Genomic DNA, 17,356 nt, shown 5'->3' on the forward strand with positions numbered 1-17,356 from the left:
GACCCCCACTATTGGTGTCTATGGTAGGTTGGTGTATATACCTATCCTGTGTGACCCCCACTATTGGTGTCTATGGTAGGTTGGTGTATATACCTATCCTGTGTGACCCCCACTATTGGTGTCTATGGTAGGTTGGTGTATATACCTATCCTGTGTGACCCCCACTATTGGTGTCTATGGTAGTTTGGTGTATATACCTATCCTGTGTGACCCCCACTATTGGTGTCTATGGTAGTTTGGTGTATATACCTATCCTGTGTGGCCCCCACTATTGGTGTCTATGATAGTTTGGTGTTGACACCTATCCTGTGTGACCCCAACTATTAGTGTCTATGGTAGGTTGGTGTATATACCTATCCTGTGTGACCCCACTATTGGTGTCTATGGTAGATTGGTGTATATACCTACCCTGTGTGGCCTCCACTATTGGTGTCTATGTTAGTTTGGTGTATATACCTATCCTGTGTGACCCCCACTATTGGTGTCTATGGTAGATTGGTGTATATACCTATCCTGTATGGCCCCCACTATTGGTATCTATGGTAGGTTGGTGTATATACCTATCCTGTATGGCCCCCACTATTTGTGTCTTTGATAGTTTGGTATATATACCTATCCTGTATGGCCCCCACTATTGGTGGCGATGGTAGTTTGGTGTATATACCTATCCTGTGTGGCCCCCACTATTGGTATCTATGATAGTTTGGTGTATATACCTATCCTGTGTGGCCCCCACTATTGGTGTCTTTGATAGTTTGGTATATATACCTATCCTGTATGGCCCCCACTATTGGTATCTATGGTAGGTTGGTGTATATACCTATCCTGTATGGCCCCCACTATTCGTGTCTATGATAGTTTGGTATATATACCTATCCTGTATGGCCCCCACTATTGGGGTCTATGGTAGTTTGGTGTATATACCTATCCTGTGTGACCCCCACTATTGGTATCTATGATAGTTTGGTGTATATACCTATCCTGTATGGCCCCCACTATTGGTGTCTATGATAGTTTGGTATATATACCTATCCTGTGTGACCCCACTATTGGTGTCTATGGTAGTTTTGTGTTTATACCTATCCTGTGTGACCCCCACTATTGGTGTCTATGGTAGGTTTGTGTTTATACCTATCCTGTGTGACCCCCCTATTGGTGTCTATGGTAGTTTTGTGTTTATCCCTATCCTGTGTGACCCCCACTATTGGTGTATATGGTAGGTTGGTGTATATACCTATCCTGTGTGGCCTCCACTATTGGTGTCTATGGTAGTTTGGTGTATACATATACCTATCCTGTGTGGCCTCCACTATTGGTGTACATGTAAGTTTGGTGTTTATACCTACCGTGTGTTACCCCCACTTTTGGTGTCTATGGTAGTTCAGTAATTTACTGTTTACCTATCGAGTGATCTGTAGTGGTTTTGTTATAACATACCCTGTGTCTTCCACTCCCACTGCTCTGGCTGCTATCAGAATGGTAGTTTCTTGGGCTATTATTGTGGTCCCATCGACTGTTCCTTTGATAAGATGGTGACGACTCATATACCTTTCTTTCATTGTCCCTCCACCTATTTTGATAGTAGTTACTCTGTGGACTGCCAAAGCTACTGTCACTCTGAGGTGACTGAGGTCCACCTCTCCACATGCCATCATTCCTGTATCCTCCCTCACCACGGGCAGATCTGTTTCTGTTTTTTGGACTTGGGCTTCTGTCATACTGCCCTGGTCTATTTACTCTTTGACCAGCCATGTTTGATGTCTCTCTGTCTGGTCGAGGAGGACTACGAAATTCTTCATTCTGACTGACTCTGTGATGTTGCCCTCCATCTTGAGGACCAATTTGAGGTTGTGGAGTGGAGTTATATTGAACACCTCTTCCTGCATTATGTTCTGCCCAAGCCCTGGAGGATAAAACAACATTGATTTTTATTTTACAGTGATAATTAAAGTGAGGTTGAACATTTTCTAAAATGTTAGTAACTTTTCCCCCTAAATATTAATGGCTATGGCTTACAGATATGTTTCCTTACAGTTTACATAACCTAGATCTAGTAGTCTTACATCTTTCAAATCCTTACCCGGAGATTCTATTTCAAAGAGCATATATACTTCACTTGTAATAAGAATTGGCAACAACAGTACAATAAAAACAATGGTAGGAACAGAATAGAAGAACATTGACCTTCAGCCTTTAGAAGAACATTGACCTTCAGCCTCTTGAATAACATTGAATTCAGTCTCTAGAAGAACAATGACCTTCAGCCTCTAAAGGAACATTGACCTTCAGCCTATAAAAGAACATTGACCTTCAGCCACTAGAAGAACAATGACCTTCAGCCTCTAGAAGAACATTGACCTTCAGCCTCTAGAAGAATATTGACCTTCAGCGTCTTGAATAACATTGAATTCAGTCTCTAGAAGAACATTGACATACAGCCTCTAGAAGAACATTGACCTTCAGCCTGTAAAAGAACATTGACCTTCAGCCACTAAAAAAACAGTGACCTTCAGCCTCTTGAATAACATTGAATTCAGTCTCTAGAAGAACAATGACCTTCAGCCTCTAGAAGAACATTGACATTCAGCCACTAGAAGATCATCGACCTTCAGCCACTAAAAGAACATGGACCTCCAGCCTCTAGAAGAACATTGACCTTCAGCCACTAGAAGAACATTGGCATACAGCCTCTAGAAGAACATTGACCTTCAGCCAATAGAAGAACATCGACCTTCAGCCACTAAAAGAGCATTGACCTTCAGCCTCTTGAATAACATTGAATTCAGTCTTTAGAAGAATAATGAACTTCAGCCTCTAAAGAACATTGACCTTCAGCCAGTAGAAGAACAGTGACCTTCAGCCTCTTAATTAACATTGAACGCAGTCTCTAGAAGAACAATGACCTTCAGCCTCTAGAAGAACATTGCCCTTCAGCCACTAGAAGAACATTGGCATACAGCCTCTAGAAGAACATTGACCTTCACCCACTAGAAGATCATCGACCTTCAGCCACTAAAAGAACATGGACCTTCAGTCTCTAGAACATTGACCTTCAGCCACTAGAAGAACAATGACCTTCAGCCTCTAAAGAACATTGACTTTCAGCCACTAGAAGAACAGTGACCTTCAGCCTCTTAAATAACATTGAACGCAGTCTCTAGAAGAACAATGACCTTCAGCCTCTAGAAGAACATTGACCTTCAACCTCTAGAAGAACATTGACCTTCAGCCTCTTGAATAACATTGAATTCAGTCTCTAGAAGAACAATGACCTTCAGCCTCTAGAAGAACATTGACCTTCAGCCACTAGAAGATCATCGACCTTCAGCCACTAAAAGAACATGGACCTTCAGCCTCTAGAAACCATTGACCTTCAGCCACTAAAAGAGCGTTGACCTTCAGTCTCTAGAAGAACATTGACCTTCAGCCTCTTGAATAACATTGAATTCAGTCTCTAGAAGAACAATGACCTTCAGCCTCTAAAGAACATTGACCTTCAGCCACTAGAAGAACAGTGACCTTCAGCCTCGTGAATAACATTGAATTCAGTCACTAGAAGAACAATGACCTTCAGCCTCTAGAAGAACATTGACCTTCTGCCTCTTGAATAACATTGAATTCAGCCACTAGAAGAACAATGACCTTCATCCTCTAAAGAACATTGACCTTCAACCTCTAGAAGAACATTGACCTTCAGCCACTAGAAGAACAGTGACCTTCAGCCTCGTGAAGAACATTGAATTAAGTCACTAGAAGAACAATGACCTTCATCCTCTAAAGAACATTGACCTTCAGCCTCTAAAGTACATTGACCTTCAGCCACTAGAAGATCATCGACCTTCAGCCACTAAAAGAGCGTTGACCTTCAGTCTCTAGAAGAACAATGACCTTCAGCCTCTAGAAGAACATGGACCTTCAGTCACTAGAAGAACAATGACCTTCAGCCACTAGAAGAATGCTCTTGCAACTGGACAGCCATGTCATTTGCAGCCAACCAAGTTAGGACTAATTGACATGTTTAAGGTGTATAAAATGCATTGATACTTTCAACTTCATTTCCCATTTCCCCCCATTTTATGACTAGCATCCATACTGTATTTCACTCATTTTCAAACTTCAACGTTATACCCAAATGATGTTTTCCATTAATGTGACCAGCAGTTATAATTATAAGCGCTGATATTTTGTTTTTAAGGAGCTTTGGTATTTTTTTTAAATTTTAATATTTAATAAGCACTGAATGAGTCCACACGTGTGATCATGCCTTTGGAACACGAAGTAAGGAGATTTGTGATTTGAAGAAGAAAGACTTTTCCGTGGCATCACAGCATATTTATCAATTTTTACCATAATTTTAGGGAAAAGAACACAATGTATGTTTTCAAATCTTCTTTTAAACAATCAAAATCTCATCAAAACAATGGTGGGGCTTTGCAATAAATTAGACATAATAGAGATATGAGCAAAAGCAAAACCAATAGTAAATTATTATCCCAAAAATATGACAATTATTCTACTAAACATATTTCTAGCTAAGTTTCAATTAAATTATATGCTCAAACAGGGAGACTCCCAGTCATATTGGGAGACAACACATGTATGTGAGTCAGGATCTCTAATACATACAATGGTATTTATTAAAGATATTAACAAAACAAGAGGCACAATGGGCATGCATCGCTCACCTGGTATTAATCTCACAATTGTAGCCTTAAAAGTGGACTTAAATAAAGCTACAGGCAAAATATCAGTGTCTTGACTAAAAGTCATTCAGGAGAACCTGTTAAACGATTAAAACACATTTGACCCCTGTGACATGGACATTAAGTTGAAAAAACTTCATAGCCCTTCTTCCCAGAATGCAACTTGCCAAACATCACCACCTTATAACTTTTGTTTATTGAAAAGATGACTTTTAAAGATTTATGCACTATGGACCATATGTGACTATGAAAGTATTTCAAGGTCATTCACATCAACAAGCAATCACCCTGTATGCTTTAGTTGTTCAGAAGAAGTTGTTTAAAGGTTTTCAAGACAATTGACCAATGTGACCTTGAATAAGGATGAAGGTCATTCATTTGAACAAACTTGGAAGCCCTTCATCCCAGCATGCTACTGGCAAAATATCATCATCCTAGACATTTTGGTAATTCAGAAGAAGTTGTTTAAAGATTTCAACATATTTGACCCCAGTGACCTTGAATATGGGTGAAGGTCATTATTTGAACAAACTTGGTAGCCCTTCATGCCAACATCCTTCTGGCCAAATATCAGCACCCTGGACCTTTTGGTTTTACATGATGTTGTTTAAAGGTTTTTAAGGACCCCTGTGACTTTGAATATGAGTGAAGGTCATTTATTTGATCTAACTTGGTAGTGTTTCATCCTAGCATAATATTGGCCAAATATCATCATCCCGGGCCTTCTGGTTATTCAGAAGAAGTTGCTTAAAGATTTTAACATATTTGACCCCTGTCACCTTGAAAATGGGCAAAGGTCATTCATTTGAACAAACTTGGTAACCCTTCATCCCAGCATGCTACTGGCCAAATATCATCAGCCTTGGGCTCTTGGTTATTCAGAGGAAGTTGTTTAAAAGTAAAAAGTTGACGCCGGACAGACGCCAGACCATGCCATAAGCTCACTTGGCCCTTTGGGCCAGGTGAGCTAAAAATGGCCAACCTATATGTACCCAACCTACTTCAAAGCCTTTCAAGAAGACCAAGGGCATTTATCTGATTGGGTTTTCTTTTAGGAGGGCACGATGTGGCATGGTAGACAATCAGCGTAATATCATCATGATCTGAGACTCCTGGAATTGGTTTAATACATTTGTTGACCATTTATGGCACATTTGTCAAAAACAAATCTAATGTGTTGTTTGATATAGCTGGGAAATTAACTATTTGACTCGATGCAAGATCTTCAAACAGTGCCTTAGGATATTGATTATTAGTAACCTTTCCATCAGGCCATTCTATGTCTCCCCCTATCCACAGAGTATGGTTAGGAAAGTCATGAGAGATCTTTTTAAATTCAGAAACAGTATCCAGGATATACTGCATAGGGGTCTGATATATTTGGTGATCTATAGTAAGACACTCTTACTAATGGCTTTTGTTTAGCTAGGTGTACTTTAGCAGCTATCATTTCAACTTTATTTCTTGTGTATGCTAGAGTTACAGATAGCTAACAGTACCCCTCCACTCCGTTTTTTCAGTTAGGTCATTTCTAAATATGTCAAAGTCACAAGGAAAAAAATCTGAGTTGGATATTTCTTGCTTCAACCATGTTTCAGTGTCAATGAGAATGTCAGGCTTGGCAGATTTAATTAAAAGTGACATTTCATGTCTTTAAGATTCAGCACTCTGGAAATTTATTAATAAAGTTCTTAGGGAATACATTCATGGTTTTTGCCATGTGTTTATAGGGTCCATTAACAGGGACCACTGATTCTCAATTGAAAAATTACCCTGTATTTCCCAATTTTAGTCTTCATTTTCCCAATTGGATTAGAAACATGTTTATGCAAATTTCCAGTCATTATATGTGCAAAGTTCTAAGTATTACGATCTATGATGGAGCATTAAAAATACATAAAAAAATTAAATTGAAATTGAATAAAAACACTGGAAATTAATGTGTTCTTATGATATATTCCAAATATATGTACAGTCGAACCTCGTTATCTCGAACTCTTTTAACTCGAAGACCCCGTTTATCTCGAAGTATTTCTCCGGTCCCGGCCAAATCTCTTCTTTATCTTAGTAAATAAAACTCTGATAATTCGAACCCTGAAAAGTCGAAAAACTTGGATACCTCGAAGTAAAATATTGGTTTCAATAGCGTTAATCCAACATCAAAACATCATCTACTTCATAGCGTTCGAAATTCATTTTGTCACTTGTTAATTCTTTGACACAAATAAAACGCAAAAGTACGACATTTCGCCATTCCTTGTTAAGAGCATCTTTCGTTAGTAGACTAGCATGAAATCGGTAAAAAAGAATTTACGATAAAGCTTCAAAATAAAAAACAAACTGCATCAATGTTGATCAACAGTACTCTGTACTTACTGCGAGTCCGTTTAATGATTTGTACACAAAAACAGACGACATTGCAAACCGGAAAATTGGTCACAAAGCGTGGTCATGCATAAAAGAGTTCCACAGTTAAAATCACAACCTAGAACAGCTTAACGGGTTCATGTTTTTACAGGAGCCAGTATGGCTTTGAAAGTCGATCGAGAGATTTAAGAACAATACGATAATTGCCGTTGATTACATCAAGCTGAGGAGGTGTCAGGTGTCATATTTGGCTTTAATGAATCAATGTGTCACGTGTAATTTGTTTGTGTGAGTTTTCATTTACAGAATCAACTATGCGTACACTCCATTACAGTGATTTGTTTTGGACTTGCGCACTTTCATTTTCGCATTGTAAACTACGAGGTCGGAGACAGCGGGATAGTTCGGTTTTAAATGTAACACTTCAGAAGTAAAACTTGACGGGACTTGCAAATACAAATGCAGACCTGGAACGACTTTACCAAGATCTATACTAGCCAAAAACAACATTGAATCACTAGGCCCGGCCATATTTAATAACGAATTCACAATATGGTCCAACCGTTTGGATCGCGTTTAAAAACGTAAAAAGTACGTTTTTCTGAAATAACTTACTCTATTTTTGTAAGCGTGTTTATTGTAAAACTACATAGCTGTATTTGTTATATTGATTACGTTTATCATTTATCTATTGATTATAAGCATTAACTATTAACAAAGCCAACAACTGCTAGTGGTTTGTCCCAACAGCAAATTTCATACCAAATTTATGAACCCGCATAACTCGAATACTCGGATAACTCGAAGTTTTCCCACGACCCCGTCGACTTCGAGATAACGAGGTTCGGCTGTACATGTGGGAACACTGATGATATTTTCCAATTTTTGCCAAATGACAATGACATTTTCCCCAATACCTGCTCAGGGACCCTTTCCTAAAATAGCTGGCAAAACCCCTGACATTTTTGACATTTTTTGTTCAAGTTTTTTTTATCTTCTTTTAGGGTTTATTGGAGATTATGTGGCCATGGGAATGGGCATTGTGGACTCGTGAAAGAGAGATTTGTAAAAAGCCACGGTCAACAGAACTGCATGACTGTAAACCTGAGCCGGTTGTGGAGTTCACATTTACGTTACTTTTATTGCCATTTGACCAGGATGGAGTACTGTTGACATTGTTGTTCGGTAATAACTGAGGTTATCGGTAATTACTGAGGTTATTGGTAATTACTGAGGTTATTGGTAATTACTGAGCTTGGGGTAGAGTCAACAACAGAGTCATACAGTTTGTAAGAACTATTTGATGGCCTTGCTGGTATGGCCTTTCTGGTATTTTGTGTATTTCTTATAGAGACATGTATCAGCTTGTTAATTTGTTGTTTGAGTGGTTTTATCCACTTCACTCTCAAGTAGTTTGGCTATATATCTAGCAGACAATACCCAAAAACAGAACACCATACATCACTATACTATTCATGAAAATAACTAACAGCAATGGTCAATGGTCCCCTCAAGGATTATCCCTGTTACTTTTGTTCATTAATTCACTTGAGCCTGAAGTTATGTCAAAAATTAATAATAACAGTATAAAAAAAAATACCTATATAATATGCTTCCTGTGATTAATTTATATGCGGAAGTTTGTCCTTAAAGCCTTAGAATCTTGTCCTCCGACGTTCTCTTGTTTCGTTTTGGATATCTTCACTATGGTTCATCATCTATTGCGTTGGTTTCTATATTCAATTGTTTGATCAGTCAGATACATAATACGGGACACATACATACATACACATAGGCCTATAGGCGTTATGTATAATCCTTACCCTGGGTAATTTTGTGGATAATTCGCCATTACTCTCCGTATCACCGTGCCTGTAGATCTTCGTAAGGTATTAAACCAACTCACTTTGTCGATGTGGCCGCGTGTAAAACTTACGTTGGCGTTATGCAATTCTTAGAAATATATCACAAATCGAAAGTAGGTTTTTGAATCACGAGTCATGATTATATTAGTAGAAAAGGCCACCAACTTTCACTTTCATTATTTTTCGAAAATGAAACAACACATCCTCATTCATTCTTCCGTAAGTTGTCAATAGTTATACGATATTTTGTTCAATAATCTAACAGCAATAACCATACTTCACCACACATGCTGACAGACAGAAAACGAAACTTGCCATGACCGTAACAAAACGTCATTTCCGGTAATCTATTTGAAGTTTGTGTAAATCGCGAAAAATGACATACATCGGCAGATAAGCACGTAAATAGTTCAAAAGGAATTGTTGAAAACGTATATTGATGGTCATATTGGAGGAATCATCGCAATAAACGTATGCGTCCCTAAGAAACGAAACCGATCATTAAAAGTCCGGCATTTACAAGCGTTTTGCTAACATCGAATAAACGTCAACAATGTCGTCAGAGGAGGTATGAGATCGAGGAATTCTCGTTAGATTCTAAATATACTCCATCTGAGAAGGCCTCGTCGATCATGGAAGAAAAAGCATTGGCATATTTTGCATCTGTTAATCCACTCGCCAAGAAAGTTATTCACGAGACTCAATTAGCGAAGAACATTTTGAATGAAGAGTGGGATGGACTGGATTGGAAGAAACAGGAAGAAGCACTTGACGCTTTTTTCGTTGACCGAAGTGTTCGGGAGAAATACGTTACCAACACAAAAGACAATCATTATGCCGTATCTTTTCCAAAATTATTCGTCCAATCTGGAGAAAAAATAATCGTAGACATGGACAGTGATGTAAGTTTATTTAATTAGGTGTTGCGCTGGAACAAATAGGTAGATATACTATGTACTATGTTAATGGGCGTGTCCGGAGTACCAGTGGTGGCAGCTGCGACACGTTTGCCAGATTTTAGCTTAAATTAACATGTTAACAAGTATTTTAAATTGATAAATTTTTATTTTTTTAAACCAGATATTGCAAATATTGATGCCATATGATATAACAAACATGAAATAATCTAATTATAATCATTAATAATTAATAATGTGCATGCCAGTCCACAGGGACCTGTGTACATGTATGCCATGTTAAGGTTCAACATGCTCTCTAATAAATGCTATAGTCAACCTAAATGTCAACCCCCTGATAAGTCGTATTCAAAGACCGCAATTAAAAATAGGAACTTAAATAATTATTTAATTTGAATATATTGGACTGGTACATTGGCTAAAAACAAATACATAGCCAGGTTAAGGTAGTCAAAAATAAGGCATTATGGCTGATGATGTCTTCATAAAAGTAGTTCACCGAATTTATATAACATGTCAATGTCTTTTGTGACCCAACAGAGTGCTGAGAAATGACATGTAATTTTAAGTTTATTTATATACAAATGTACATGTACCTGGGTCATGCAGAGCTTTATTTCTCTTCTACTAGCTGTTGTGAGGAATCCCGACCTCAAATCAAGATAGATGTTGCCATGCGAAACAACTGTAATCATAGTTAAATCCTCTGGTTATATATTTTAGCAGGTTATAAATAAGAAGATAAACAAACTTTAGAAGATGTGCCATTTAATAACATTAGGTGATACTGTGCTAGACATGTTAAACTGAAAAGTATGGTTATGTTAATAACATGTTTAGCTTTTTTATTACAATATTAAATGTTAAGAAAGGACACTTTTTATGAAGTCTGTTTTTGTAGTTTTTATGGTCATAGATCTATGGTTTTACACAAATATATACATGTACCAGTAAAATATATTACCCGGATGTTTTACAATGATTTTTGTACATTTCTATAGCCACACAACAATCCACTTTTGAGGCCGATATATGCCTTCCCACACCTAATTAAAGTGAAATTAAGCTCTACATGATCTAGGTATATAAATGAACTTTAAATAATATGTCATTTCGTAGCATTCAGTTTGGTAGCAAAAGAGATTGACATGTTAAAATAAGTCTGGTGAGCTGCGTTTATGAAGACATCAGCCTTAATGTTTTATTATTGACCAAGTTAACCAGGTTATGTACCTTATATTTATCAGTCACAATCAGTAATGACATGACTGTTAAAATAATTGGCTGATCTTGGTAAAGTCTTCTTCTTTAGATTGTTGGACCTTTTGTTTCATTAAAGTTAATCTTTAACAGACTCATTAACTAAAAATCTTTGCTTATAAGTTCACAAGATGGTACATTGTATTTGGTTATTATCAGTATCTACAATGCAACTGCATATAAGATTTACAATCAACAAAAATCCCAACATTGAATGAAACTTCATTAATACATGTAATGTCGTTTATGAATAATGAAAACCAAAAAGAAAAAAATATGTAGGAAGTAGATATTGGACCAGTCTATAAGCTAAAATCAACATGGTAAGTGGTCATATTCACTGATATAAGTTCGGATAGTTTAAGTTAAAAAATGCATGATGTTTATCTAGATGTTACAGTATTATCTGAATTTTTAATTTGTTTGCAATTTGTGCTGTTTCATTTTACAATATCTTTTTTGTGCAGATATGGTCCTGGCAAGATGTGCATTCAGCTCCCTTTTCATGGCGGTCAAAGGTATGTAAACATTATTCTGAAATATGAAGTGACAATGCTTCTTAATTAAGATATGTCAGATATGTATAGTTGTAATTAAGGTTCAGGTATGTAGTTCTTAATGTCGGAGGTTATAGTTGTAAGTGACTCTCAGGTATGTAGTTCTTCATGTCCAAGGCTATAGTTGTAAGTTAAAAGTATTTTTCATTATAAGTCAAAAGTATGTAGTTATAAACTTAGTGCACACTGAAAACACCTTTCCTGTCACAGTCAAATACATAATGGACAAGAGTTTAGGAACTGTGTATATTTTTCTCATAAGAACATGTACACTGGACAGAGTATTTTGTATGTGATAAAACTGATTGTTCTAGACAAGATAATGCTGAACTAATCCATGGATTAGATCATCATAAAACGAAAACACTGAAAAAGGATTTGAAAAAAAAATGTGGATTTTAATACACTGTCCTGAAAACATGTAATTTATATTCATTTTAAGGCCAGTCTTACATTTCAGTTAGGACACTTTATGCTTCCACAATATGAATGTTTCGTGGGGCATCATTGTCCTGTAGCACTTTCTGTGTTTGATAGTTTTGTTGCTTTACCAGTGTTTTACAGTGCAAATGTACTTTCAGAGTCAACAAGACCTAACACTGTCAGACTTGGACCCAGAAAAGCTTTCCAAACCTCAGCCTTCTAAAGGAGCTGGCAAGTCAAAGACAGGACAAGAAAATGAAGAGCGACCTACAGCCCCACCAGAATTTCTCTACCACACCAATCCCAGTATCTGGGAATCTGACAAGTACAAAAATTGGAAATCTGATCCGAATAATTTTATATTGCCAGAAATCAAAGATACGTATTACAGTGGTCATGGTAACGTGAGGGATAGCTGTGTCTCAGATGTTTTACAGCCTTCTCTTACTGATGACAAACCTACAGAAAATCAAGAGCAGGAAATATCACATACAGCTCCCCAACCCATTAAAAAACTTCCAAAAAAGGCTTCATCAAAATCTCCTGTTGCTACCAGATTGAAACTGTCTTCCTCATTCTCAAAACGTCGACAGGAAGAGGAACAAGAACTTGTTACTGATGAGGTGTCCAAAAAGGAATTTCCCAAAGCACACAAAGACATAGAAAGTAATGCTTTTGATAATCCTGCAATGAATATCCGAGGACAAAACCTGATGGATGAGGAGACAGAAAGCATTAGTAGTACAACCTCATCACCGTCGAGGAAACCGTTGTTAAGGGAGCCTAGGGCACAGATGATGGAGCGGGAGGAGCAGACGGACCTGCTTGATGGTGCCAAGAGGACCCTTGACCTAAACGATGATCAGGCAGGGCTACTAGAGGTCACTGAATTCCATGGCTCAGTCTTGTCTGGATCAGACAGGGTTGTGTTACGAGAGTCGGAGGTAAATATTGTTCAAACACTTCATGTATTCACTTAATACTGCTTTGTCTTAAAATCCTGTTTGTCTTACTGTAGTATACTATCTAAACATCTTTCTAGATGATTTTGAAGTCAAGGCAGATGTGCTATCATACATTGTATATACCTCTACTGTATATTGTATACTCAGATTTTCCTCATATATAGAACAAGCTAATACATGACAGAACAGGATTTGCATCACACTAGAACGTTATTTTTTAATGATTCATGTATATGAATGTGATCAAGATCACGTAGAATAGGAGTTTTCTTACATGACTTTTTTCTTAATTCAATGCAAGCTCTTTGAAATTAATAATTAGTCAATGCTGAAAGAAATTTAGAGTTGTTTCACACATATTTTATATTTAAATACAATATCATAACTTTATAAGAAATATTTGCTTCCCCATGGTGACAGCTTTTTCATTTTATAACAGGTGTCAGCAGAGCGACCCGACTCATCTGTTCCTATGACTGGATTCACATTCCTTGACAACTGGTAGTGACTGCAATGATAGAACAATCTTTCACTGCTGGGACCAGTGACTATTACCATATTTATCTTGCAGTAAATCCAGGCATCCAATGCATAAAAAACTACCGGTATATGATACAAGGCAGGGGGTGGGCTCGTAAGAGGTCAATGAAATAGTATGTGTTGGCATCTCCACTGAAACGTAATTACCATGGATGGGCTTATTACCAGGCATGGACTTATTGCTAGATAGATACTGCAATGGTTTTACAGATCTGGATTATTTTTGTGCTGATGTTGATGTTAACATGTTATTTTCATTATTTTTTTTAGTAAATAAACTTGGCTAATGTTTGTATTACAATAACAAAGAAATATAGTTCTAATGTTTTTGGTATAGCTTACTTTTTTGCCTTATCTTGTAGTTACACAAGCTGAGAGAGAGTTGCTCAATCTGTAGCACTGTAACGTTATTGTTGGTGTTAGTAAGGTTGTCGGTCACCTCCATTACACATCAACTGTTTGGACATTATATATCCTGGTGATACTCATCTTATCTGATTACAATCACAGAAATAATGTGTTCTAGATATAACACATAAACAATAATGGCCTTTTAACTTGTAGTGCTATTGCACTATAATTGTTGTGTATTTTTTACATATTTAATCTAATTTTACTGGATGCTTTTCACTTCAAGATCTGAGTATACATCTCATCCTTAAATCAATTTGTAACTTCCATCATGCCTTTAAAGGATGCAAAATTTTGTTGATCTTTAAGTATCAATCTCTTTTAATACATTGTGTGCTGTTTGCATGGTAATAAAGTGTATACAATGAATTCTGTTTTACTGCCATCATAAGTCCAGTGCCAAATCATTATAAAGGGATTTGGTGATGTTAAGATTGTTAGGAAAAAAGGGACATTGAAAAATGTAAGTGGTAAGTAAGTTGGCAAGTGAAACTCCAGGCATTATATTGAGGTTTCCTTGTATAACATTTATACATTGTATGTACTGTTAAATTGTAGATGTACTAATTTGTTTTGTGAATAAGTCCTCGCATTATTCATAGATGTTGTAAAGTTAATACATATGTACCAAAATATTTATGTGGAAATTCAAGTGTTGTTTGAAATGCTATTTAAGAATGAGGCTTTAAAAGTTTGAGTGGAGTAATCAGCGCTTTAATGTGAACCAAGTCCAACACTGTAAATCACGTCACTAATCTTCTTAGTAAGTGGATCACACATCAGATGTCGGATATATTTATTCATATGTCTGTAATGAATTAAGTATTTTTTTAGCTTTGAAAAAGGTTAGATATGACCAAATTCATATTTGATTCCAACATCGGAAATATATTCCGTCTTTGCGTATTGCGGAGTTATCTTCTCTTGGGAGCAGGGATTGATTGTTACGTCATTGGTTTGTGCGAGAAAATTACGTTGTTTTCTCAAAAATTGATGACGTTCCTCTCGCAAACAAGTGACGTAACAATCAATACCTGCTCCCAAGATAAGATAACTCTGCAATACGCAAAGACGGAATAGGGACCATTATATACTTATTCAAAAGCAAACTAAAAATAACCCGAAGAGTCTAAGATTTAATTTAAACCCTTGAATGGTTTGAAAGGACACAATAAGTACGTGAAAACAGAGGTTTACATAGGTTAAATGTAAAGCATATCATGCAATCAGTAATGAATTAATGTTCTCACTCGATATAATCCATATGTAAGTGTATATTTATACGTCAAAGTCAGTAATCAAATGCTCAAAGTCAACAACTTTCATTATGGAATCGGTTTCTTTTTGATTTTGGAGTGCACTTCACTTTCCCTCCTTACCTTATGAAGAAGCAATTGCTTGTTGTGTTTGTTACAAATTTGCTGAGGCGATGTTATTTGGTGCTATACCCGTACATGTATGGTCAGTGTTGTAATCTTGGTGTCTTGTATTGAAAATTAAAGTCTAAGACTAGCACTTGGTCAAGATCAACTGCTGATATACCTGTTTATACCTCAAAGTGTTGTCATTGGACTAGAGTTTAGGCTTGATGTGACAACATTGATTCAAACCGGAGACCAGATGGTTTATACATGTACAAGGTGAAGACTACACCAATCATCTAAAGGTAATTTCTGAGAATGTGTGGTCCAATTTCAAATAAGGTTAACATTCAATCTGAGTTCCTTGAAACTTCTAATTCTTCCTACCTGTGCATTCATATTTCAATTCCTGTAGATGTTGTGTTCATATACATTAAATTTTACATTATGTGGTATTTCATACACGAAAGTTGAAGAGTTGTTAATGTGTGTAAAAATACAATGTATTCACTTATAACTAACTTGTATCTTCTCCATATACACCAAACAAAAAAACTGATATTCAACTTTGTAGAATGTGATCTGATTCAAGCCATCATTATAACATATCAGAAATCATTTCTATACTTTCCATGAAATTAAAAAAAGGAAGCTGCAGTTGAACGTAACCAGCTCAACATGATGTTACAACAACTACATGTAACATGTATACAATATAATTACCTGGGCTACCATAACATGTATACAATACAATTACCTGAGTAATTACCATAAATTACCATGATGACAGATTTCAATGACATTTGAAGCAATAGCAATGAAGAAACTTAAACTGCAATAAAAAATACTATGTGGTGGAGCAGCACAATCTATTTACATATAAGCTTTACTCTAGTAGAATTGTGAATATCATTTTCATATACATAGTAGAAGCATTACCAGGTACCCATTACCAGTTGTGAATATTATTTTATATTATAGAAGCATTGTAAAGTTGTGTATTATTTAGTATCTATATGGATGTGCAATAAATATACATATTTCATAAATGTAAAAGCTTTTCCTTGTTTTGTAATACCAATTTCATACTTGCCAACATTTTGAAAATTCCATTGGGGAGATTCTGAGTGCTCAAAATTAAAAACGTAAATAAAATGTCTGTATATAACCCCTAGAACCAAATTACCCTTTAAAATGACATATTTTGAATTGTTCTTTCAGATGAAATCATTAGATCTTAGAATAAAGGAGTAGTTAAGCAGATTCATTTCTGCGTCCGAAATCAGGAATCTCCCTCCTAAATAGAGAGAGTTGGCAAGTATGCAATTTTACTTTTATACACAGGATTGTTTTAACATGTGCAAGAGTTTCATTAAAACAAGTGGCCCAATGGGCCTGAATCACTCACCTGGTATTAATCTCATACTTGTAATCTTAAAAGTGGACTAATATACAGCTACAGGCAAAATATCTGTGTTCAATCCATTTGAATCTATCAAATGATTTAAACATATGACGCCTGTGACCTTGAAAGTTTATGGCCTTCCGTCACAGCGTAAATCTGGCTAAATATCATTACCCTGGACCTTTTGAATATTCAGATCTAGTCCTTTAAAGATTTAAACATATTTGATCCCTGTGACCTTGAATATGAGCAAAGGTCATTCATTTGAACAAACATGGTAGCCCTTCACCCCAGTATGTTACTGGCCAAATATCATCATTCCAGGCCTTTTGGTTATTGAGAAAAAAATGTTTAAAGGTTTTAAACATATTTGACCCCTGTGACCTTAAAAATAGACGAAGGTAATTCATTTGAACAAACTTTGAAGCCCTTCATCTGAGTATGATACTGGTCAAATATCATTATTCTAGGCCTCTTGGGTATTCAGGAGAAGTTGTGTAAAGGTTTTAAACATATTGGCCCCTGTGGCATTGAAAATAGATGAAGGTCATTTGTTTAATCAAACTTGGTAGCCCTTCATCC

At 36.4% G+C, this 17,356-nt stretch overlaps 2 protein-coding genes across 2 annotated transcripts in view; one reads left to right on the forward strand and one right to left on the reverse strand.

Moving 5' to 3' along the window:
• The window catches only part of LOC110467255, a 31,319-nt gene extending 22,234 nt beyond the window's left edge, over positions 1-9,085 (reverse strand). Inside the window, exons 1-2 of the mRNA XM_021524298.1 lie at positions 8,894-9,085; positions 1,438-1,903 (exon numbers count right to left, since the gene is read on the reverse strand). Of these exons, the coding sequence (XP_021379973.1) occupies positions 1,438-1,903; positions 8,894-8,922 (495 nt within the window). The 5' untranslated portion in view covers positions 8,923-9,085. The remainder of the gene's footprint in view (positions 1-1,437; positions 1,904-8,893) is intronic.
• Positions 9,086-9,299: 214 nt separating this feature from the next.
• Positions 9,300-16,425, forward strand: LOC110467256 (uncharacterized protein C1orf198 homolog). The gene is made up of 4 exons (XM_021524299.1): positions 9,300-9,837; positions 11,580-11,630; positions 12,251-13,036; positions 13,497-16,425. The coding sequence occupies exons 1-4, from the start codon at positions 9,568-9,570 to the stop codon at positions 13,560-13,562; spliced, it is 1,173 nt and encodes a 390-aa protein (XP_021379974.1). The 5' UTR covers positions 9,300-9,567; the 3' UTR covers positions 13,563-16,425.
• Positions 16,426-17,356: the final 931 nt, after the last annotated feature.

Source organism: Mizuhopecten yessoensis, unplaced genomic scaffold (genome assembly GCF_002113885.1).
Source record: "Mizuhopecten yessoensis strain PY_sf001 unplaced genomic scaffold, ASM211388v2 scaffold11167, whole genome shotgun sequence".
Taxonomy (NCBI): domain Eukaryota; kingdom Metazoa; phylum Mollusca; class Bivalvia; order Pectinida; family Pectinidae; genus Mizuhopecten; species Mizuhopecten yessoensis.

Excerpts from the sequence above, each read along its gene's own strand:
- LOC110467256 (XM_021524299.1), top strand. The coding sequence starts at position 9,568 with ATGGAAGAAAAAGCATTGGCATATTTTGCATCTGTTAATCCACTCGCC. Across the intron at positions 9,838-11,579 it reads TCGTAGACATGGACAGTGAT|ATATGGTCCTGGCAAGATGT; the intron begins GTAAGTTTATTT and ends TTTTTTGTGCAG. Across the intron at positions 11,631-12,250 it reads CCTTTTCATGGCGGTCAAAG|AGTCAACAAGACCTAACACT; the intron begins GTATGTAAACAT and ends ATGTACTTTCAG.